We start from the raw sequence: 24,621 nt of genomic DNA on the forward strand, positions 1-24,621 counted from the left end.
CGACACAGCAAGTTCCTGTGATTTATTTCCAAACATTTCTTTCATGAATAGCTCCACTGGTATTGTGTTCATTCAGGACAAAAGCCAAGGCCTAATTCAAATCAATGGAAGTCTTTCCACAGACATCAGCGAGCTTTGGATTAGAGCCCTAGAACTCACAACACAAATTACATTTTATTATTCAGTGTGTTTATGCTCATTATCACCCTTGTTAGACTTTTGATTTAGGAGATGGCTGTGATTTAAAACTTTAGTCTAATCCTTTTTCCTAGAGTTTTGCGTGCAAATAAAGCAAGCATTTTTCCCATTTTATTTTTTCCTGTTCATTTATATAAAAGATAATCCAATGAACTAACTGTATACAATAGGGCAACTCAGACATAATTTACAGTTATGAAATATGTTTTTCCTGAAATTGTTTCTGTACCAGATAGAAGTTTTCCTGTGAGAAATAAACTAACATCCCAGAGTGAAATGTTTTCTGTTTCCACACAGCCATGCTGGTTTCAACACTGCGGATCTCGTGCAGCACAAGAAGAAAGATGGAATTTGATAGAACATAGGGAGGCTGTGCACCAGAGAGTCTTGTAATAAAAACATTCTACCAACAGATTAATTGGCTGGATGGTCGCCCTCAAAGAGTTGTGGCCAGTGGCTCGATGTCCAAGTGGAGATCAGTGATGACTGGCGTTCCTCAGGGTTCGGTATTGGGACCAGCACTGTTCAACATCTTTGTCAGCGACATGGACAGTGGGATCAAGCGCGCCCTAAGCAATTTGCCAATGACACCAAGCTGTGTGGTGTGGTCGACACGCTGGAGGGAAGGGATGCCATCCAGAGGGACCTTGACAGGCTGAAGAGGTGGGACCACGTGAACCGCATGAAGTTCAACAAGGCCAAGTGCAAGGTCCTGCACGTGGGTCAGGGCAATCCCAAACGAGGAACAGAAATTAAGGTATGAAGTGTTTCCTGCTACATCTAAGTATAAGGAAATCAGTAAATGATGTGAAGGGGAAGGGATTATCTGAATTAAAATAACGAACAGCTTTGGTACGAAAGAAAGACTGCCCATTAAACTTAGGAGGTTATTTAGCACTAGATCTGTAAAATTTCAAAATGCCGTTGGCCCAGAAGTAGCAAAAAGGCTAATTACTCTCATGAAAAGGACAGGAAGAAAAGATTACAGGACAGCAGTATGCATTTCTTTAGTTCTGAGAGGGAAGAGAAAAAAAGAGAAAAAGAGAAAGAGAAAAAGAGAAAGAGAAAAAGAGAAAGAGAAAAAGAGAAAGAGAAAAAGAGAAAGAGAAAAAGAGAAAGAGAAAAAGAGAAAGAGAAAAAGAGAAAGAGAAAACGGCTCTGATCTGTCTAATCAGAACTTTAAAGAATTGAGTTCACCTCAAGTGTTTTTAACAATTATTTTATGAGCCACAGAAAAAAAGCAAGCAGCTTGATATAACTCACATGTGAAAATTTCTTCAATGGAAGAACTCCTGCAAGTAGCCAGTGTAAACAACAGCCTCATCAATGATCAGTTCTCTGCTTCTAAAAAGATAAAACTTACCAGGAAACTTAGGAAGCGCATATGACAAAGCACTATTGATTCCCAGTTAAAATTCCAGGAGGGTCCTAGTACCTTTAAGTTTTACTATGTAAACGATACACATTTTGATTCCAGATGTGATGCTAAGTGACCTTCTGGCTGCGCTCTTTGCAGTGAATAAAGCACGTCGGTACGCAGCCCTGGTCCGCAGCTCTCTCACGCTGCCGTGTTATCCTGACACACCAGGGCTGTTTTGGAGGTGTCTGCGTAGAACTTTTAGATCCTGCGTCCAGGGTTTTGCCTTCATTTTGTGCCAAAATCATTCTGACAGCAGAAATATTTGATACAATGCTTACCGCTTACAGATTCAGTGTCTTGTTCCAGAGAGAGACTTTGAAAAAAGTGTAACGGACACAACATAACACAGTGTGACATAGATATTCGTAACTCATCATCTCACAAAAAACGGTGATGACAAAAATAGGTCGGAAACTGGAAGAAGCCTGATAGTTCCACCTCACACCAGGACTGAGGCAGGAAGAGCCATTCCTCACCACCAGTCCTGCTGCATGAGGACAGTCCTCAAAGGCACGACAGCACTGCAATAGTACTGCAAACCTCCCGGTGAGCAAAACTAGACAGACTTGCCTCTTGAAAAATCAGCTGAACTAAATAACTTTATGTTCAGCTTCCAACTCATCAGCACAACAAAAGGTACAGAGATAATATCTGCCCCAAAGCTTAATGGAAACAGCATTCACATTTCAGAAGAGGCTGACAAATGTCAGGGGCACAGAATTTTGCTGCGTCGCCTTTTCTGTTTTTAACCAGCTCATGTCCCTGTTTACCTCAATGTGACGCACGTTCCTCCTGCTTAGCTCCACTGATCTGGAAAGCAAAGGCTCCTTCAAGATGAAATAAATTGTTCCTGTGGCAATGCCAAGGGGGTGATTTAATATAGTTTGGAGACTTCTCAATTCAATTTCACACCCAACGATTGAGCTAAAAGAAAAATCCACACTTTACATTTCTTCTTTAAATGAGCACTGCTATTTTACTGTATCACCAGCAACAGCTTTTCTGAGCACTCCAAATCTGAAGTACTCCAGTTCCAGATGCCGTATTAGCTCCCTGAAAGGCTAGAAGTGCTCTTCCAAACCGGCTGGCCAAGTCTATTAGTTTTGCCCCAAGTGCTAGGAAGAGTTCTGTAGAGACATCATTCTTTGTTCTCTGAGAAGCTACTTTTGATTCCTGCTCTGGCTACCATTTTGTGCAACATCACTCGATACTTTTTTTTTCTCTTTTGCATCATATTTGGCAATGAAAAAAAAGCAAGAAAGGTTTGTGGAGGATTTAATGCAATTTCTGTTTTCCTAATAGCAGCCTTACATTTTGGCTTCAGAATGATAAAATAATGCTAAGAACAAAGACATGAAGAAAAAGATTCAGACTGACCTGAAAGAAAAAAACCACCTTTTGTTTGTTTTATTTTAAGAATTCAAACAATAACTAACTAGATAATGTATGTAGTGAACTCCAAGGAGCCCGTCTGCATTGGATTTAAGAATGTACATAGTACAATACTGGCTATTGATTTTGTCTTGTTGCTCAAAACATTTAAGCACAACAATTAATTGGTAGCACAAGGAACAAATTACTGTGTATACATTTAACCGGTTTCAATAATTCCTAAAGTCCTTATTATCTTAATTTAGCAAACAAAACTAAGGTAGAAGAACAACCTTAATTAGTTTTTACCAATATCTGCTATGTTTATAACAATAAGGGTGTTCCAACAGGAGCAGATCTCTACAGCAAAACAGTTGGTGCTGAGGACTTTCTGATCAGGTGCCATGGACTGAATGCCCATTAGCAGTTGGAGCATATTGGGCACACTATTGGAGTGCATCTTCTCTATTAATTTAATCTGAAAGGTATCCAGTTCATGAACTGCTCTGTGATGTGAACGAAAAGCACAGTTAATGAAGATCAAGAGGAAAGTTGCCTCATGAGAATCCCCAGCTCAGACTAAAAATGCTAATGTAGACGCAAGCCAGTATTTCTCATAAGAATAGTTAGCTGGCACTCCTGCAAAACCCAAGAAAAAAAAAACAAACAAACCCAGATTGAAGTGCTAGGGATAATAATAAATAAGGGACTGGTAGTCAAACTTGTGCAGGAAACTAGGATTAAAGTTATAAGTTATGAGAAGCTGCGTGAAAAACATTCATACTAACTGTATAAAGTTAGGGACTGTAAGAAAAGCTACCGCAATATCCATCTTCTTATTACACTATTTTTCATTGATCTTTGACAACCTAAGTTTCACCTCCTCAGCCCTCCTGAGGTTTACCACTCTGGTCTTCTGTGGGGTGGCACTGAGGCGAGGACAGACTCACTGACAGTCACAGTGCCCGCTTTTGGGCGACTATGGGAGTAGAACCAGTGTTTCCATAGCTCATTCAGGAGCATCTTTCTTCTACAAGCATACAAAAACCCAGTCAGAGCATCTAGACAGCTCAGCCTCTTAAAATCTGTTCCCGAGGCTGTTGAAGCATCAGGGGACACCTCTGCTGCTGCCAGTGACGCAGAATCCGGTCCTTACTGGACAGAATGCTAAATGCAAGATTGAAATATAATAAAGAGAACACTAAGAGCTGAGAAACTTTATTTATACTCGTGGAGCTGTAATGTTGTAAACCAACCATAAAATAGGTACTATTCGTTGCCTGTCTCTGTTAATCCAGTTAAACTAGAAAAATAAACAAGAAAAAGCCATGGGACAGTTTAAACAAATAAAATGCTTGCCTTGCCCATTCCTGATTTACTATTTCGCCTACAGTGATCAACATGTATAGCAGTTCAGCTGTTTCTCACCACAGTCGTGGGGAATGCTTTTCCCTTCCCTCTCCCCCAACAACTACAAACTGCACTAACGCAACTAAAAATACAGTTCAACTTGTCTGGATTTAGAAAGGATGCTGACAATTTTGAAAGTGACTATTAAAAAAAAAAAAAAAACCAAACCCAAGCAAGAGAGTGGAAGAGAATCTAATCTTATGCTCATCCATAAATGTTATTTTACTGTTGAAAAAAAAGTACAAGGGAAGAGTACTGACCCACCGATACACGTCCTCAGAAGTAAAATATAAAACTCTTGCCTTTCTCCCTGCCATTGCAGCCCACATTAGCGGGCAGAATCTGCAGTACTGTGACCACCGTCTAACGCTCCGGTTGTACTACTTGACTGTTTCTTATTCTTGCCAGTCTGTCTCAACCATCTGTCATTCGCCATCTTACACTTCATTTGCAAATTACTCAAGCAGGTCTGTTCTCTATATATGTTTCAACAGCTCCTAGAAGCTACAGCCTCTAAGACTGGAGTCTCTTTGTATGTTAAAAATACCGAAAGGAACGTACTACGCTATCTCCAGTTGAGCAACTGAATAGATTCTGTAGCAAACCTACATAAATTACACGTGAACAGTGTTTGAAGCTTGAAAGCAAACAAAAAAAGTATCAGAAATAAACATTTAAGTGAGAGGTAAACAGAAAACTAAGAAAAAAAAAAAATCATCCCTGGGCTGGAAAAGAGCAAAGGTGTACACAGAGGAAACTTTCTGCTTCCACAGGTGACAGAGAGATACGGAAACCCTTTCTAGGATCCATTTCAGACATATTCTGACCTGTTGTGTCTCTCGTACATCCGGCTCAGTGGCGGTGATGGAATAGGAGCACACTGGTAACAGCAACACACTGTAACTGAATGGGTGACACGTACAACTCAAACACGTTTTACTTGATAGGCTTCACAGGGATTTGAGGGTCCAGGGACACACGAGAGAAGCTTACACCACAGCACGGCTGTCCATTTTGTGCTTGGTTAATACAGCAAACCCCTTCGCATCTCACTAAACAATAGAGATCAATACGGTTTTCTTAAAATACGTTAACTGGTTCTAATTCCTAATTTCACTTCAAAACAGAGAAGTGGCCTAAGTGGGAAAAAATGGATAACGGCAGAGGAAAATAAGGTGAAATAAACAGCCTTAAAGCACAGTTCAGAAACTATGACATCTCTTTTAAATTGAAAGATCTGTAAAAAATATGTTGAGTTGCTGCAATTTCTGCAAAATTATTCCCAGAAAAAGGCTTTTATGATTCATGACAGTCTCTTTCTGTAGCTTGCCAGTGAAAATCCATCTTCATCACCAATTCTTTATGTATATTCTGTTTACTATCTATTTTGCTCTTTGTAGTCCTTCCTTCACTAATGATTTATAAGAAAACATTGGAGCTTGATGCTTTTATTTGAAGAGAAAAATCTTTTTTTATTGTTACATAGGAAATAGACTTTCCTCACAAGAGGAATTATACTATCAAAACTGGAAAGACAGTAGCATGTATATATATACACACACATAGATAGATATATTTAAAAAACATAACTATAGGTAACAGTCTATTCCTCCTAACTTCAAATGGCAGAACTTCCATAGACTAAAATGGTTATATTTATACATTGCACTGAAAGAGGCAACTATAGAAGACTGCAAGTTTATCATTCTTCCACATTCCCAATTTGGTGCCCACAGAGAAGCCTCAGATGAGCTATAATCTGCTGGCTATAATTGCTCTTAGTGCTGTTATCGGTCCGAAAAGTTTACTTGTGAATTTGATTTTGCAGATCATGGCAGAAAATGGAGGGAAAGCTTCTGCAAAAGCAGAGATGATACACTCTTCCCTCCGTGCTTTTTCTATATTGTCACTGTAACACCTGATTCAGCATTATCCTACAGAAAAAATGAAGATGCTTTCCAGTTTGAAAAAAACATCAGTGAAAAAAAAAAAGTGCTTAAAATATTTTTGCACTTTGAGAGGCTGTTTTCTCTCCCAGAGGTCACAGTGTTTAGAAAACTCCAGAATCCCAAGCTGCATAGATGCTGAAATACCAAAGAAATGCCATACAGCGGTCTACCTGCCTAATTTAAAAAAATGCAAAGCATATTTTCATTTCCAGTCTATACCACAATGCTTAGCTTCTAGTACTTTATAGTGTTATAGTACCTAACGAAATCAAGAATTTAGCACATTTCAGAAAATTAGGCTTGCGTAGGCCAGAAGAGAGGTTTTGAGTGGGCTTGGTAAGCAGCTTCCAGGAGTTATGGAGATGACAGTCCCGGACTCTGTAGTAGGTACATAAGGGCAGAAAAAGAAGTGATGGTTTCTATCTGCCTCAACAGCCGCTAGTACTGTCCACTACCAGTCAGGATATGGACGAGGGAATTTCAGTCTTACAGTGATAGAATTGTTTTCTTAGGCAGATGGAAGAAACCCCAGGGTGAAAAAACAAATATTCCTGACCAAACTGCTCCCATGTCATTTTTCAACTAACTGGATAATTTCCAGTTGGCACAGCTTTTGTTTAGAAACAAGAATTGGAAAGTAGACTAATCCTATCTTACAGCTAAAAACAGCACCGCTCTTCATCAAAATCATTTTCATTTCCTGATGTGAAAAATATATCAGTAACAGCATGATATTAAAATGATACTGGACTGGCATTACGAAACTGAAGCTGCTCTTCATAGAAGCTTGTATCCAGAGCAATCAGTATGAAGGCAACGAGCCCAGTGACTGGCAAGCAGAGTGGTAGCCAAAGGTATTTTATTCATTTTTACAAGTTTTTTTAAAATAAGTAGGACATATAAAAATAATTAGTATCCCGTAGAGTCCAGTTTCTTGCCCTGTGGCACTGTTTCACACTGTCCCTGTGTCAAAGAAAGGTACGTGCCTTGCCAGTGCCATGATGTAAATCCATAACGCGTGTATCTGCACAGTGGGAGACAAATGCGTAGACTCGAGGAGTCTGGCTTTGAGGTCAATGAGATTTTCAAAGCACTAAAGTTTGGTGCAAATAGATCCTAAGTGACGCGAGAACATGCGGAACTACCAATTTCAGGGGAACTAGTCACGCAAAATAAAGGGAAGCAACCTCTTTGCTGCTGAGGTTACATCTTCAAGTGTCAGAGGGTCTCCCAGACCGCTGAGCCTGATGCACGGACTATACCTGCATCCAGCTGCACATCACTACGCTGCAGAAGCAGTGTCGGTTGTAGCCTCAAGAATGGAATTTACACTTTTCAATTCCAATTGAACTGTTTAATTAATCAGTATGAGATACTAATATTTAATTAAGAAGGACAAAACATCAACTGAAAAGTGAACAAGTTCATCCTACGAATCCCTTACTGCAGTCCACGGACTCTTTCTAAGGGGTATTTAAATCAGAAACACAATAAATCTAGACTTGCTACAGAAAACCCTCAAATTTGATGGAAAACATTCAGGGGAGAATAAATCAAAAGAGGCTAAAAGCAAGAGTACTTTCCTATAGATAAGTGGTCCCAAAATAGAGCAGTTCAATATATAGTGATCTGCAGCTATTATCAACCACATACTTCATTTTACACAGACATATACACTCCTATTAATTATCATTTTACCATACCTATAGCAATCACTTATTCCCAAAGTAAATTCTCCTTATCTAACACATTTTAAATCTCTTCTTAAAGTCCATCTGCTCTGCTTTTGTTTCACTAGAAAACTATGTAAAATAGTTACAGCTTAAGCAGAAATTTTAGCGAACACAAAGCCAATGACATTCAAAAATACCCTGTATTGTTTTCTAGGATGCAGTGTGCATTGAGTAATCTCCTGTTTCACGACTGGTACCGTAAGCCAAGCAAATGTTTTTATTCAGGAATATTTAGTGACACCAAGCTCTTTCCCCTACCTCAAGAAATACCCCTACTTTGGGAGTTAAAATTGTGGGCAGGTAGCTTAAATCACTACAGTTTTTCAGCAGTTTCAGTCTAGTTATCTGCTACAAAAGCAAAAAATAGATATCTAAACATCTTTCCTCTTTATTCATTTATTAAATAAAAAACCCAGACAAGAATGCATCAACTTCCCAAACCTCTAAAACTTTAAGTATGCCAATAATTTACTTCTTTCTAACATAAGCAGCATACTTATTACTGTTATGGCCCAGCATTTGGCTTCACTCCCAGCTGTCGTAATTAATAAGAATTTTTTTTAGTTCAGCGATTCTCAGATTATGGTTCAAGGACTAGCAGTAGCCTGCAGAAAGCTGGCTGGTCCCAGAGTCCTGGAATTCCTCTAACATAATCAGCCGTTTCTAGAAATAAAGGTAATACCTTTCACACTTCAGTAATTTTCTTCTTAGGATCTGTAAACAAGATAACAACATGAAATCTCATTTTTAGACAAAAAAAAAAAGTGCATCTGGAAAGTCTAACCAGCCTGAAGATACAAACAGCGTACCTGCAACAGCAAGCTTACTTACACTGACCAGCAGCCACATTAGCACAGAACCCAAACTAATAAACTGCCACTCAACAGAATTAACACGCTCAAGAACACCACAACAATACCCACAACTCGAGAGCTTTCAGTCAGCTTGATGGCAGAGGCAGAAAGTACTTGCCTCCTGCAAGCCACTGTCTAAGCACCAAGTGGGACCAGACTTTAATTCCACAAACTCAGGCTCTGTAAGAACTTCAAGAAGCGGATAAACCCCACGCGACCAATAACTAGATATAACAGAAGAGCGTAAATGCTGTAAGAGCGCCATTGGAAGGGCTGCCATCCTAGCCGCTTTGCTAAGCTTCTAACGTTCTTGCAGCTTTGCCACGCTCTCTCCAGGTGTCTGCATTTGGTTTAGAGCACAACAAAAACTGCCCACGGTACCCAGCACGAGCGTACCAATGAGGGAGAATAAGTGATATGCACTGGTATCTGTACATCCAGAAATTACATGCAAGGAATCGTATGCTGGGCTGCATCAAAGAAGTGTGACCAGCACATTGAGGGAGGGGATTCTGCCCCTCTACTCTGCTCTGGTGAGATCCCACCTGCAGTGCTGCGTCCAGCTCTGGGGTCCCGAGTACAAGACAGACATGGAGCTGTTGGAGCAAGGCCAGAGGAGGCCACAAAGCTGATCAGAGGGCTGGAGCACCTCTCCTGTGAGGACAGGCTGAGAGAGTTGGGGTTGTTCAGCCTGGAGAAGAGAAGGCTCCGGGGAGACCTTACAGCACCTTCCAGTACCTGAAGGGGCCTACAGGAAAGCTGGTGAGGGACTGTTTGTCAGGGAGTATAGTGACAGGACAGGGGGTAACGGCTTTAAACTGAAGGAGGGGAGATACAGATTGGACATAAGGAAGAAATTCTTCACTGTGAGGATGGTGAGACACTGGACCAGGTTGCCGAGAGAAGTTGTGGATGCCCCTGGATCCCTGGAAGTGGTTCAAGGCCAGGTTGGATGGGGCTTTGGGCAACCTGGTCTAGTGGAGGGTGTCCCTGCCCACGGCGGGGGGGTTGGAACGAGATGGTCTTTGAGGTCCCTTCCAACCCAAACCATTCTGTGATTCTGTATTTGTTTTAATTACAAAAATACGATACTGCTGACCATTACTTGTTGCAATTCACTAGAACTCAAGAGATTTGCATCACACAACTGTTTAGACACATGAATTTCTTTATTCAGCTATAATTTTGATTTCTTTTCAGGTGTACTCCTTTGCAGTGGTCTTCACTGAAGATCATCCTGTCGCTTAAAGTTGTTCAGAATTTTGACCCTGTCCCACCAGCACAGTGTCATCCACACATCTTTTTTAAGGTTTTTCCTCTGTTGACTAGTGTCATTAATGTCAACTTGGTTCCAGGAAAAAGTATGTGAGCTGGTCTACTTAAATGCCATCACTCTGAAAATGAACCACTTCTGGTTTAGAGATTTTTTAAACAACTGTGCACCCACCTTATGGAAATTATATTTAGACTGTAGATTACTTATGAAAATGACTTGTTGAACAGTGTGAAAGCTTTAGTCAAAATATCCACCTTCCACACCTCCTTTATCCCACTTATCCAGTTGCCTGTCAAACAAGGAACGCATATTGATTTGACATGATTTGCTTTAGACAACCCAACCCTAATTAATTCCGAAGTACTTACAAACTTATTTCCCAGAATTCAAGTTAGATAAAATTATCTGTAATGACCCAGGCCTTTCTCCCCCTCCTCCTTTTAAACACAAATGCTATTTCTTCCCATCTCCCATCCTCAGCCATCTCTCTGTAATCTATGAACTCTCAAAGATAATTTCAAATAGTGGAAAGATTATTTCAGCTATATCCTAAAGCATTCTTTGGTAGATTTTATCAGGTCTTGTACACTTGTGTAACTTTCCCTCTGTATTTTTAGCATTTTTTCTCTGCTAAACCATTAGGCTTTGGTTTTGTTTCTTTCTATTAATTTAGCCAATTATCTGTCAAGCTCTTTATACAGACTAACATACACAAAATCAGTCATACCTTAACCCTCCCTGCATCGTTCGTTATGTGCTGTCTTTGTGCTGTTAATAGATTTGCACATTGTTTTCCTTTTACTTTTTATGCATCACAGGAATTTCCTTGTTCTTTTTTAAATCCTCCGCTAATTGAAATTAATTTTGTGATTTTGCACACTTTGTTTGTTCTTTATATATAAATCCTTAAACTGCTGTAAAGCAAAAGGAGTATCTAATCTAGCCATAACAGTCTCTTAATGTACGTCCCATCTGTCCTTTGCATCAGGACAGATAATCGCCATTATGCATTCATAAGTGCCTCCTTAACTGCTAATTCTCCTGCACTTCTCCGTCTCTCAGATAATCTTCTTATGAGACTATTTGCCAACTCCATAAGGTTGCTGAAAATGACTTTTCAAAAAAATTTTTTTCCTTGTTCATCTGATCTCAGACTTACTTTATTTTAAAAGCTTTCTTCAAAATAAATTTTCACCAAAAGTACTTGCCATTGTTAATTTCTTCCTCAATTGCTAGGATCAAAACCTAAAATCAAATACAAATTACCTATCTCCATTTGCTGAAAGAAGCATGCCCAGAACATTCTCATAATTTGATATATCATGTCTTACTATATCACTGTTCGGATACTTTCAACAATTTAGAAAGTATTATTACTTATTTCTAGTATCATTTACCACACTGGATAACAACAACAAGGGAAAACACTCAATTCTTTCTTACATTCCAGAAGGATGAAGAAGAAAGGAAGACATGTCTCTACTTTTTCTCTATGAAAAGAGAATAGATTTTTTTTTTTTAGGGTTTACAAAAACATATTCTGTCCCATGCATGCATATGTAGCTTAGTTTAGCCACATTCAATCATTTAATTTCTTGTAAGACATTTAACACCAAAAAGTTTTGAGGCGAGAGTTGAATGGAGGGGGGCAGCAGCCCAGAGTAACAGTTCACAAGGGATTTTGTTACCTGGAGGCAGAATGGAAGCCTATGGAAGGTGCTTTCAGTGAGAGAGAGGAACTTTCAACATTAATTTACCTACAGCTTCAATGATGCTAACACCTGCTTGGTAAAAGCTTTGTCACAAAGTCTTCCTTATTTTGACCATCACCTGGTTTCATGTGACATCTTGTGTCAGTTTCTGCTCTCAAAGTCCCTAAATCATTCCACTACGCCATAAGAAGTCAAACTCATCAGTTCTCACCTTGGTCTTCCATTGACAATTCTTCTTTCCTTCAACTCTCCATCCTAAACTTCTCTGCCTCTGTCACCTACTCAATAAGGTGGCCTGCCACAACCTCCACAAGAGTTTTCTCCATTCTTGGTCTTGTACCACAGAGGCCCTTCTGATGGAAAAAAAACCCAAACAAAAGCCCTACCATCATACCGAATTCCTTCCTCTGAAACCCCATGCTCCCCTTCCTCATTTCAGCCACCTTTTTGAATAACCAACTGCTTTCCTCCTCCCTCAGATTAAAACCACAGCTCAGAAGATTTCCACCTATGACCTGCTCCCTAAAGACACTTGCTTCTCTTAAATGTTCATCTTTGAGGGAGAAAGGCCATTTCTGATGGTGGGTTATTTTGTTGTTGTTGGGGTTTTTTTTATCAGCACTAGCAAATGAAATAATAATACCCCCAAAAAACCCAAAACAAAACCCCCTAAAAAAACCAAAAGGACCCACACCAAACCAACAGCTACAGAGAAATTATGGTTAAATCAAATTTCCCAGTATAGTTCTAATCATTTAGACAACAAAAAAGTTTGTATTCTTATTGGTTTAGCTATTGCTTTTCTCTGAGAAATATGGAAAAGTAACTAAAACAGAATGAACTTTGTCATCAGGCAAGAGAACATGCAAAGGACGATGAAACTTGAGGTTGGTAAACTTGAAGTAAGACTTATACAGCAAACGAAACAATCTTATGTCCTCCATAAATGGAATTTCATTTCTTGAGAGGCTTAGCAGTTCTTTTACCATAATTTGTTCATCTGCCTCCACACCAGCACATCTGACCTACATGAATAAAAGGACAAGTGAGATTTCTGCAAGGTTTCCCCTTTCTGGCCATGACATGGGTATAACACAGCAGAACTCATGTTGCATGATTCAGCTGTCTGAATGCCTCCACCTTTTATGGCCGCTGTATCAAGATTACTCACCGCGGTATACGAAGCAGACAGATACTTCTGGAAGTGACAAATTGAGCTGAAGAAATTACAGTGTAGAGCTGCCTGCTGATACTGCTCTGAGCACAATAGGTTCATTGTGTTTCTCAGCTCAGTGACTATTATTTCAACAGATAGGACTATCTGGTGCTGCAAAACTGGAGGCTCTTCCATGCTGCAGTACGTTTCTCCTGCTAAATATGAAGCCATCCTGCAAGATAAAGTCCATCTCTCCACCCAGATGCTGCCAGAATCTCAGGCAGATTCTGAAAGGTAGCGAGTTCAGGCTAATTCAGTAAAAACCCAAAAAAACAGCTAGCAACTAAGCAAAGCCCCTTGCTCTCTGGAAAGCATCTAGAGCTCAAACTGCATTTGAGATTGCACATCTACAGAACCCAATTATTAAAAACAAGGATTATTAATTACACCAGATCTGACACATTCCAAGCCAGATTCCTAATCACAAAACTTATTTCCTGGTTCCTTAGTTCTCCCCACCTGCAAATGAAAATACTTGGAGCTTTTTATTCATACTGTCGCTTTGAAGTTTTTCAGCAACTGCAGGAGTGCAGAAGAGACACACACACTCTGCCACAGAGATGTAAGCAGCAGCCCACAGCTCCTGCAGCACCCAGCTCTGCACAGACCCATCTATCTGGGTTCCTATTGCGCGGTTTGCTGTGCGGACATCTGCAAGGACAGTGGGGCTTTTGACTCCACCAGAGCTGCTGCAACTAAAGGCTTCTCCTTGATTCAGCACCAACAGAAATTATAGAAATTCCAAATGGGAGGAGTTAAACGCATCACAAGAACACTGATGTTGCGAGAAGGTGATCTGTGCTTTCAGGAATTAACATGAACAAAGCAGAAATCAACCTGAATTCTAGATGGAAAGCATAGGTTGAAGCCCAACTTGAAGGTTGCATGTGTATTGAGAAGCATGATCAATGAGAAAGAGGGGAGAAATTTACTATTTAGCCAGAAAAAGTAAAATGTATAATATCCTACATTGCAGTTAGTGCAGAGAGCAGCTAAGCTGTCCTGCCTCAAGCTAGCATCAACTGAAGCTCATCTGTACGATCTACACCAAACCCAAGAGTCAAGACTCAACACTAGGAAGCCAATAAATGCAGTTACTTCAAGGAGGGTTAGACAGTACAGTCCTAGATGTCTCCCATGGGGAAAATTTTTATTGTGTTCGCATTTAGAAGGAGAAGGTGCTTATTGTCATTTAGCCATATTAATGGGGGAAATTTTCAGGAAAAGTCCATGCATGCAGTTCTAGCACCACTATAAATCATAGAATCATTTTGGTTGGAAGAGTCCTTTAAGATCAGCAAGTCCAACTGTTAACTATGTGGATGGAAAACACAAAATCCTGCAGCAACTGAGCACTGACTAGAGGCTTCACTTGGCCAGTTTCTGGACCTTGGCAGTTTGTGTGTTAGCCAAGCGCTTGATAAACTGTGGTACTCCTTGTTCAGCATCTCTTTGCCAGGGAAGAATTCACTGCTTGAGACCACATTGTCATGGTTGTTTGCATTCTAGCATACAATTAGATAATGTCTTCCAAAGCAAATATGCTGTCCAGTACACAACGATCAAAACTAGGTAGATTATTTAGCACCTTTGGCAGAATCACTCCTAGAAAATATTAAAGGAAGAACTGTCCAGCCATAAAGCATATCCATTAGTCTATGTGCAAACAAATTTATTAGAGATACACACAACAAGTTCAGTGCAGACCTCTGCCTCAAAACTTGCAACTTCTCTCAATATCAAAGCTTAGATTGTGCTAGGAAGCAGCAAACAGTATCAGTAAAGCTTGAGACACAACAGTGCACATATACAGTACCTTCAGAGAAGAATGCGACTAGATCACTATAGACCTGAAAACAACGTGCCCTTGAAAAACTTTTCTGAGAAAAACAGAATTTGGATATTTCACCTCTCTAGGTTCTTCTGGGAATTCTAAGCAAAGTCATTATTTAATGAAAAATCAGTCTCTCTCTTGCATCTGTATTAAAAGTACCTCAATCTATAGCTGTACTGATTAATTCTTCAAATCTGCTAAAGAAAATCATCATCACTTCATTGTTCCTCACATAGGCTGGGTCATTTTTCAGTATAATTGCAAGGTCCATCTTACCTTATTACCTGCCTTGGATTAATGCTGCACCTTCTAGCTGTTATTTTCTTTTGACCACAAATTGCTCATGGTCTAGTTATCCTTATGAAAAGGAAGTATCTTCATAGGACTTCCAACAGAAAGGAGGATCAAAAAGAATACAAAACCCTCCGACTTGTTATGCTGTTCACTCTGTTGGTATTAAAAGGAGGACAAAGGCAAAGCCTAAACTGTTTCTGTAACACAGGTTTCTGGCACTGGGTGCGTGAGCCCAGGTTTGCTGGCTCAGAGTCTTGGCATTGACACTGAAGCCAAGCAGCTGGGTCAATGTGCTGGAAACAGCACTATGGCTTCTGGGACCTTTTGAAGAACAGGGAGAACAGGCTACCATTAAATTAAAAGTGGAAAGTATCTCTCTGGACACGTCGCTGCTTATTTCGGTACTAAATATTTCTGTTGCTTTTGAATTTTTTTTCATATTTACAATATAGTACAATATGGTATTTTTGGAAGTCATGATGTTGTTTGGTTTCTTCCTTATAGCCCCAGTCTGTGGAGTCTTATGGCTGTGTAACAGTCTCTTCCCACAAATCAAGCTCACGTGGCTAAGGAGAAGAATTTTCTAAAAAGAAACCCTGAAACTCTCCCAACAAGTCATGATTTCAGACATCGGGCAGCTGGCAGTAGCCAGAAGAGCAGCAACAAGCCTCCCTTTTTCTACAGCTTTCTTCACTTGACTCTCATCTTAGAGCACTTAAAATTTAAACTTCAGAACATCTCTGTGAATGAGCCACTTTTACAAATGGAGAATTGAAGGGGAGAGCAAAAACCACAAGAACGTAGTACGCTTTTGCCCTCCGGACCCCAGAAGTTTAGATAAGATGTTGGACTGTTAAGCCTCTCCAAGGCAACTGCAGGGCAATGACTGATCTCTAAAGCATCCATCCCAAACAACTAGTATTAGCATGTACTCACTGGAGTGTTTGAACTGAATAATGAGTTTACAGATTGACAGAGATCCTGCTCCAGTGGGGATTAATCCCCCAAAGCAATACAGTTAAAACAGTGAAACTATTTCTACTATTTCCCTTTGCGGCCTGGCTCATGTCCACATTGTTTTTTTCCCTGCATTAAGATAATGTTCCTATCCACATTACTGTCTTCAGATACAAATTCAATCAGTCTGGATCATTAGTATTTCTTCTCTGCTTCAGTAGTGCCTCGTGGTCCCAAACATACCTTGTTGCTTAGTGGAATGGTGCATCTGAACATAACTGAAGAAAGAACATGAAGAATTAATAAAATAAGAATATCTTGCTTAGAGTACGAAATATGAGTTTAAATTCTCTTTCACTGTTTCAGTGATGTCTGGAATTTCTCTATTAAAAATAAACAAGATATTAATTAACTAATTGCTTATGTAATAAATATCATTACATAAAATTATTATCTAGAGGCACCGGAAAAAGAATTTTAATTATCCAGGTGAACTTCAAAGCAGAACTTTCTGATTTCTATAGTTCTCTTCAAGTTTCCCAATTCCTGACAGACAAGCACTGTACAGTTGGTAGCATCTTGATTAGCCTGACCCAGTTTTTGGATTATAAAAGACAATTCAAAGCAGCAGTGATCGAAACCAAAAGGCCTGTTGGATGGATTCATGGATGGTAAACCAACGGTGTCAGTGCTGTGGGCCAGCTGCCAGTTTCAGGGCATCCATACAAGCCCCTGTTTGTTGAAAGGATGAGCAACTCCAAATGCTGAAACGAAAAAGCTTTGCCTTCAGTACTAAGTAATCGCTCTCCTGTTCCAGAGGCCAAATGGAAAAAAGAGTATTTCTATCCCTGTCTGCCAGACGCCAAGAGCATAATGCCTACAGAATAAGGTCACTTCCATAGGTGGAAAAGCAGCAATAAGCTAAGCAGCTCACTCCACTCCAAGGCCCGTGCCCGGTAGCAGCCTTTGCCTTTCTGTAAGACTGCCCCAGCACTAGAGAGCCATCACTCTGGAGGAGTGACAACTTCAGGAGGCATCACTGCTACTGCTCTACAGCCCAAACACATACTAAGCTCTTCTGCTGCTGGCCTGGCAAACAGGGCAGCTCCTGGCCACCCCTCTCTTCAGCCTGCTACTGCGTCCAACCCACATGCCGCAAGCGGGACAACGATGGCTCAGTACTGCCAGCATCCTTCTCCAAAGCCTCACTTCAGTTCTAACTCTGAAATGGCATAAAGTAAGCTATGCTGCAAGCATATCCTAAAACCTAGAACACAACCCTTGCTGACATTAGAGAACTACTTCTACAGGACTAATAGCTCATTTTAACAAATCTCATCAAGCACCACACGCATCGTGAAATAAATCCTTAATACGTGTGTTTTACCACTGAAGGGATATTCCCTTCACACAGCCAGAAGGTACCCTACAAAAAAAAAACACAAAAACTTTCCCTTATGTGAAAAGCTCTACAGCAGAATAAAACTGGAAGCACAATAGCCTAGACTTCAGTTTTCAATACTGTTTGCACTTCCAGTTGACCTGCAGAAGGGCTGGGTGGAGACGTGCACATAGGAGAACAGGGGAGGGGGAGAAGGCAGGATCTCTGTGCTTGCTTTTGCTATTTTACTTCAACTTCCACACCCCTCTTCTCAGAAACAGCCTCCTTCCTTTTTAACCTTAAAGCTTGAAGTTCCACCATCCTATCAAAGACAGTGACCATACTGTCCAACAAAAAAAAAAACCCACCTAGAAGCGAATCCCTTTTGCAGACAAAAAAAACATTCTTTTTTTTTTTTTCCCTGCTGCAATTCTCCCGGGCATGAGCAAAGAGCAGTAGGTCTCTCCACCTTTAAAATATCAGTAGCACTGAAAAATTCACAAAGCGGATGCCTACGCTGCAGCCTGCCGTGTAGAAAAAGACCGGGGATCAGCGCAGAGCTAGCTAGGCTTGAGCTCTGGAAGCAGCCTAGCTGCGGCAGCATTGCACACAGCCTCCAAAAACCGAGTTTGTTGACAACTAAGTGAAAATTAGTCTGCAGTGAGCTGTGGGTCACTGAGGACAGACTGCTTCTAGCATCTGAGCCAGACAACTTCAAAGTAGACTTACCATTTCTAAGCTGCACTGCAGACTGCAGTGCAGTCTCCATTGTAAATATACCCCAAGTATTTGCACTCCAAAATTTAATTCCAATATCAGAAAAAAAAGAAAAAAAAAAAAGAGGTAGTTTTAACCAGAGCAAACAAAGTACAGAAAGTCCAAGTAATATGAAAGGGGTTTTCCTGTAATGTCTCTGTAACCCTTTTGTTCTCTTTTATCCCATGTTCCTGGACCACACTTTCCAGATGCTGCAGCTTAAATCAGACTAATTTAAGTCTTATGAAAGTCAATAGAAAGCTTTCTGATGATTGTATGACAGCCAAAATTTCACTTTTTCATTGCTACTGTCATATGAATAAGGATACAAGAAGACGACTACAACTTTAATTTCTTGCATAGTCTGATGCTGAACATGGACCAGACACTAAAAGACAGTTGCTCCAAGTCCAAGTCCGTATCACTGCAGGTGTCATTCCTAAATTTTTTTTAAAATATGTTTTTAAGTAAAAAAAGAAAATAAAAAGGAATAAGCAGATGAACATTTTACTACTTTAAAACACTACAGGAAACATGTCCCAGTGCAGGCAAGGCTGCTCACCTGAACCATTCCTTTGAATTACTCCCTATTTCATCTCTAAATGCAGTATTAAACTGTGAAGAAAAAGCTTCCTAAATTAAGAAGAATCTTCTGCTGGCAACACAAAAGCATCTGTACAAAGTATACATAATATCACCTGGTAACAAACTAACAGGGAAAGAAAAATCGCAATAACCTCTTGCAAATTAAAGTGAGTTTATTTCCAGATATTTCCACTGGCTTCAATGTTTGACTTGGAATTAAACAGAATAGGGGTTCAAAATTTGACCTCCAATTTGCAAATCCTTTTTTCTCTGTTCCATTCTTTTAATACTAAGAACAGAGCAATCAGATTAGTAACTAATGTTATCTGTATCTTTGTCCTTTAAATAAACTGCTGAATATCATTATTATGCCTATGAGCTCTCTCAGATGATCTGTGAAAAGCATACTTAAAATTCCTCTTTCAAACTTAATTTGCAGTGATTTTCTTGCAGTAATATGAGAATAAATGAAAAAGATAATTGATTTCAACAGTAAGCAATTTCACACAATGATTTTTCTACAGCAATTGTCTAATTAAGAGACTATCAGTCCAGCATATGAAGCCTTTGATTTAAGCATTGTTTTTGAGGTATTCATATGATATGCAAGATGTACAACTTTTTGTATTCTGTTATATTGCAGATGCGCCAAAATACTTGCTACAAACTTTTAACCCTTTACAAAACAATTATACTTGTATATATGATTTGGATCTGAAGAAAAGAAACAGCTACTGTTCAACTCAGCAAAAATATCTGAAGATTATCAACATTGATAAATAACACTTATGGCAAGGCTGATTTAAAAAGTGACACGGGACTAAAAATATCTCGACAAAATTAGCAATGAATGATTTGTTATGAGTATGAAACATGCATATGCACAGATGTCAGTTATATAACCCATTTCTTATATCATTAAAGAGTAAACACCAGCCTATTCTTTCAGCTTATCAAAACACAGTAAAAAGCAGGCACATTTCTCTCCCATATTTCTCTCCTCTAATTAACAGATTTCTTTTAACTGCGTGTCTTTTACTACTGCAGCAGAATCTCATCTGCCTCCTCATTCTGAATTGCTACATACAAATGCCTATTGCTCCCAAAGGCTTTTCTAAGAAGCATCCGTAACAAAAGAATTGTAGGTGCATACCTTAACCTCTTGGTTGGCAAAAATCTCCACGTCAACCCCACAGGCAACCAGAGTGGAGACATCACAGTCCATGCTACGGGCTGGCATCCCCCCCTTTTGTACACAGAGTTAGGCAACCTCAGAGTAACAAATGATTGGAAGAAAAAGAAACAAACAAAAAAAAAATAAATCTTCAATTCAGTATTGTAATTGAACAGTCCAAAATTCTGGTTCAATGCTGACAATAACTGCAAGCTTCCGACACAAGCTCTTTGCACTTAACTGAGTTGCTCCTTGCCTTTCCCCCGTACACCCACCAACTGAGCAGGCACAGCATAGTAACAGCGCTATTCCATCTCTCATGGCAATGACATCACCACAAAGACTGACATAAGCTAAATCTATTTTTTCAACCCTTTTATCTCTAGGCAGCACAGTGGATCAAATTGAACATGATTATGTGCTAAATCTGAACTCGGACTAAATCAATTCAAGCAGCGTTCACTGGCAACTGAGTCATAGCTGTTGTTTCAGCTGAGTGCTTATGCTGGCAAAAAAAAGATCGCCTGACACCGAAAGCTCCACTCTGAGTGTAAATTAACCCAGCATTTAAAGCTACTAAGCTCAAGATAACGTTCGTTACTTTATTATGCTTTAAAATCTACAGAACGCTAACAAAAAACCCCAAAACAAACCACCTCAGCATTCTGCTTTCAATAGCTCTAATTCTTTTTTTTTTTTTTTTTTTTTTCAATAAAGCACACTACATAACCCCCCACACGAGATTAGAGACTATCTAGCCCTATTATCAGGAGTGATCAACGTACTGCAAATTTGATCCCAGTGCTTAGACATACAAGTTGCACTATGACTCATTTTCAGGAAGATCAGAGGCATGTCTGTGTGTGATTTGGAAGTCAATACCCCTTCAAAGACCAGAACACAAAAATTTCCCTTGAAATCAGGACTTCACACTAGGCAACCGTTATACCATCTGTCCTTAGGGTTACTCCTTCGCAAATGTAACAGTATTCAATTGAAAGAAACAGATTTAAGTAAAGTGAAGAAATTTTACACCTGCTCAGTGGTCTGTTTATGCTTTGCAAGTTTATTTTTTTATGATAGAAATAAAGTATCTACAAATTTGGGACTTCTAAAGTTGATCTTTATCCCAGACTTGCACCATTATTTTTCCTCTAATGTTTCATTCTTGTGATCCATAAATTACTTGTAATTGTTGCAGGCCTAGAGATGACATTTATGGGTAAATCAGATTAACAGGCAGAATTAAAATATTGAACTATTGATATAAACCTAGCAGCAACACATAGCTCAATGTAAGAGACTGTTCTGCTTAGCTCTCTTTCAGTGACAGATATTGCAGCTTGCATCACGTTCTGTGATGCTGCACATAGTTTACTACTGGTATTTAGGTTGTCTAAAACTCCCTCAGACATGTATGCTGAACCATGGTGAGTTTGGGCTGCAGACTACCATACGCTTACTGAAATTCAAGATGAAAATGCCTAGGGAACATATATCAAGTTCTTTGCACCAAAGCTGGTCATTCAGACACCTAAAAGCAGAAGCAGCTCCAGATTAGACTCAAGCCATCCAGCTTCCCGTCTTACGCTTTCACCAGCGCCGTAAATTTGGTAAGCACAGGGAATTCCAGATTAGCCGGTGACAGAACAACCTCTGCTGAGAAATCCACTCTTTACCCCTGCGAGCTGGCAGTAAGGTTAGATGCTGATACAGCAAAGCTGAGATCTCTTATCAGAACGTTCCTTTCCAAGTTCTATTAAATCGTATAAATTATATTATCATTGTATTTATTTATATTTGCCCACTTTTCAACTTGCATTTAAAATAAATATAATTAGATAATAAATATATTTATATTTTAATTATAATTGTATTTGCCCACTTTTTAAATTGCATTTAGAGTAGTCCCCTCAGCAATAATCACAAACTAAGATCCAGAACCAGGACAGCACTAAAGATTTTACAAACCAACAGAAATAGATAGGGTAGTAGTATAAGGCAGCAAATGAATCAATACGGTTTATCATGATTATCAGTTGTTTTGTACACTAGTCACTTAATCACTGTCAAGTTTTTTCATAAACCACAGGAAAACACTTTTTAGAAAGAATTTGAAGTTAACGTTTTTGTGCATGTTTAGAGGAACTTTTACTCATATATTTGAATATCATATATATGTGATATCATAGAAAAAAGCCATAAAGATGCCTGATTGAAGTTCTAAGCAGGCAGCAATGGAAAAGCCATGTCATCAGAAAACCAAGAAGTTAGTAAGTGATTATCAAAGAGCTGGAAAGAAACAATGAAAGCAAAGGCGAGTCAGGTATATCTGAGCCTAATGAGTTTCAGCAGTACGGACCAACAGGACAAAAAGACCAAAACAAACATTTGAAAAAGGAAAAAAATCAAGAATTAGATGATGCTGATCACTAAAGTCTAGAAAAGCATCTGAAGTGAAAGCGATGCCTGGCTTGAGTGTGGTTTCATAGCAGTGATGGAAAAAAGATCTTACAATACAGAGCTAAACTGGATAGTTCCATAATAATTTATTTCCTTTTTTCATTTTTAAAACTGTCACCTATCAATTTCAATAGCCCATCTCCTTAATCTTCTTATGAAGACTGGTACATGGTGTGCGAACTGACCTGTTCCACTTCAGGATTATTCTTGCACTTCTACTATTATTTATCTCCTTTCAAAACAGAATCACTGCAATTTTTCCACTCCATCTAAGTAAGAAAACCTTACTGAGATCACAATTACTTTCATTTCTTGTTTCTTCTCGCCTATTGCTAAGCACAACCTATTTTTCCCTTCAAAACCACTCTAGCTCACTAGGGTATTTTGGTGAGCTCTTTACAGAGACAACCTAGTTGTTTTTGCTTCTCGAAAACAAAGATTACCTGACAGAAGAACTCTACAGAGCATTTGAGTGCTTCAACTTATGTCTTTCGATATACATCATATTCTATTTGTTACTACTCACTTCTCATTTGAAATCAAGACATTGACAATTTGTGGTAGATTTTTTTCAGGGCACTCCACAATTCCTTATAATCTTATCTAATGTTAATAAAAAAATTTATTATTGTATAATTTAAAATTGATTAATATTGACTGCTTTCTCCAGATCAGGAGACTTGTTTTTGAATCAAATTTAAAGAAAGATTCTTTCAATTTCTTTGAAAATTAATGTTAACTTTGGCTCTAGATGGTCTTGCTAAATTCAATTCAGCAAACTCCTAAGAAAAAATAAAGTCATATTTCATGCATATTTTGAAGTATCACATTTAACAAAGGCAAATTGATATAGACACATAATGCCCTTCAGCATACTCAAAGAATCTACTCTTTCAGTAGGTTCTCCAGATCACCAACTTCTACTCATCACAGCTTTTGTACTAACATGTGAGCAGGAAAGCCACTCTCTTGTTGGCGGGTGCTAAGGCAGAGGATTTGTAAATCACATATATACCTTAAAGCTTCACCTGAAAGTTAAAGGATAGACAATATAGAGAATCTTAATACTGACTGTCATGGTTTCTCTCAGCTGAAACCAGGACACTGATCAATACAAGCAGATTTTTTTTATATTTTTTTTTTTTTCCAAGTAGACTAGTTGGTGCTGAGGACCTGATATGATCAGTATAACTACTTCAAGAGGGATTCTTTTCGGCTAGCTCTAGTATACCCTGTGGACCAGTACCCTGCAGCAGCACAGCAGAAACAGTCCTGGAGGCATCTTCTGGTGTAGGTTCATCTGAAGGAAACCCACAGGCAGAATGCTCTGCAATGTCAGCCAAAGTGCAGAAGGTAGAAGACCATTTCAGAAGAAAATGACCTGAACTAGAGTACTAATCTAAGTGCCCCCAAAAGTATATCACTATTGCCGTCCCCTACCAATTTTACATTGGGCTTAAGACCACGACCACTAATTTTGAGAATGGAGAGAAAGTAGAGAGTGTGGAACAGTCATTCAAGAAGTTTCTCAATTTGTCTCAGGTTTTGTCCATAGTAACAATTGTTCATGGAATTAAATGGGCACTGTTCACTGTCTGCAAATATTTAAGGGGAATGAATTTAAGAGCAGTTGATATATCTATTGTATTGTATGTATATCAACTTGTATATCTATTCAGTTCAAGAAAGACAGGGAACTACTGGAGAGAGTCCAGCGGAGGGCTACAAGGATGATGAGGGGACTGGAGCATCTCTGGTACGAGGAAAGGCTGAGAGAGCTGGTTAGCCTGGAGAAGACTGAGAAGGGATCTTATTAATGCTTATCAGTATCTAAAGGGTAGATGTCTAGAGGATGGGGCCAGACTCTTTTCAGTGGTGCCCAGTGACAGGAGAAGGGGCAACCGGCACAACCTGGAACACAGGAAGGTCCATCTCAATATACTGAGGAAAAACTTCTTGACTCTGAGGGTGATCCGAGCACTGGAAGAGGCTGCCCAGAGAGGTTGTGGAGTCTCCTTCTCTGGAGAAATTCAAAACC

General features: G+C 39.4%; 1 protein-coding gene across 3 annotated transcripts in view; it reads right to left on the reverse strand.

The window, feature by feature from the left end:
* The window catches only part of RCAN2 (regulator of calcineurin 2), a 95,339-nt gene that overhangs the window by 22,541 nt on the left and 48,177 nt on the right, over positions 1-24,621 (reverse strand). The window contains exon 1 of one of the 3 annotated variants that reach the window (XM_075750481.1): positions 20,100-20,412. The exons of the other annotated variants lie outside the window; for them this stretch is intronic. Coding sequence (XP_075606596.1) covers positions 20,100-20,186 — 87 coding nt within the window. The 5' untranslated portion in view covers positions 20,187-20,412. Of the gene's footprint in view, positions 1-20,099; positions 20,413-24,621 lie in introns of those variants that run through there. 3 annotated transcript variants of the gene reach the window in all.

The sequence above is a fragment of the Balearica regulorum genome, chromosome 3, assembly GCF_011004875.1.
Source record: "Balearica regulorum gibbericeps isolate bBalReg1 chromosome 3, bBalReg1.pri, whole genome shotgun sequence".
Lineage (NCBI taxonomy): Eukaryota > Metazoa > Chordata > Aves > Gruiformes > Gruidae > Balearica > Balearica regulorum.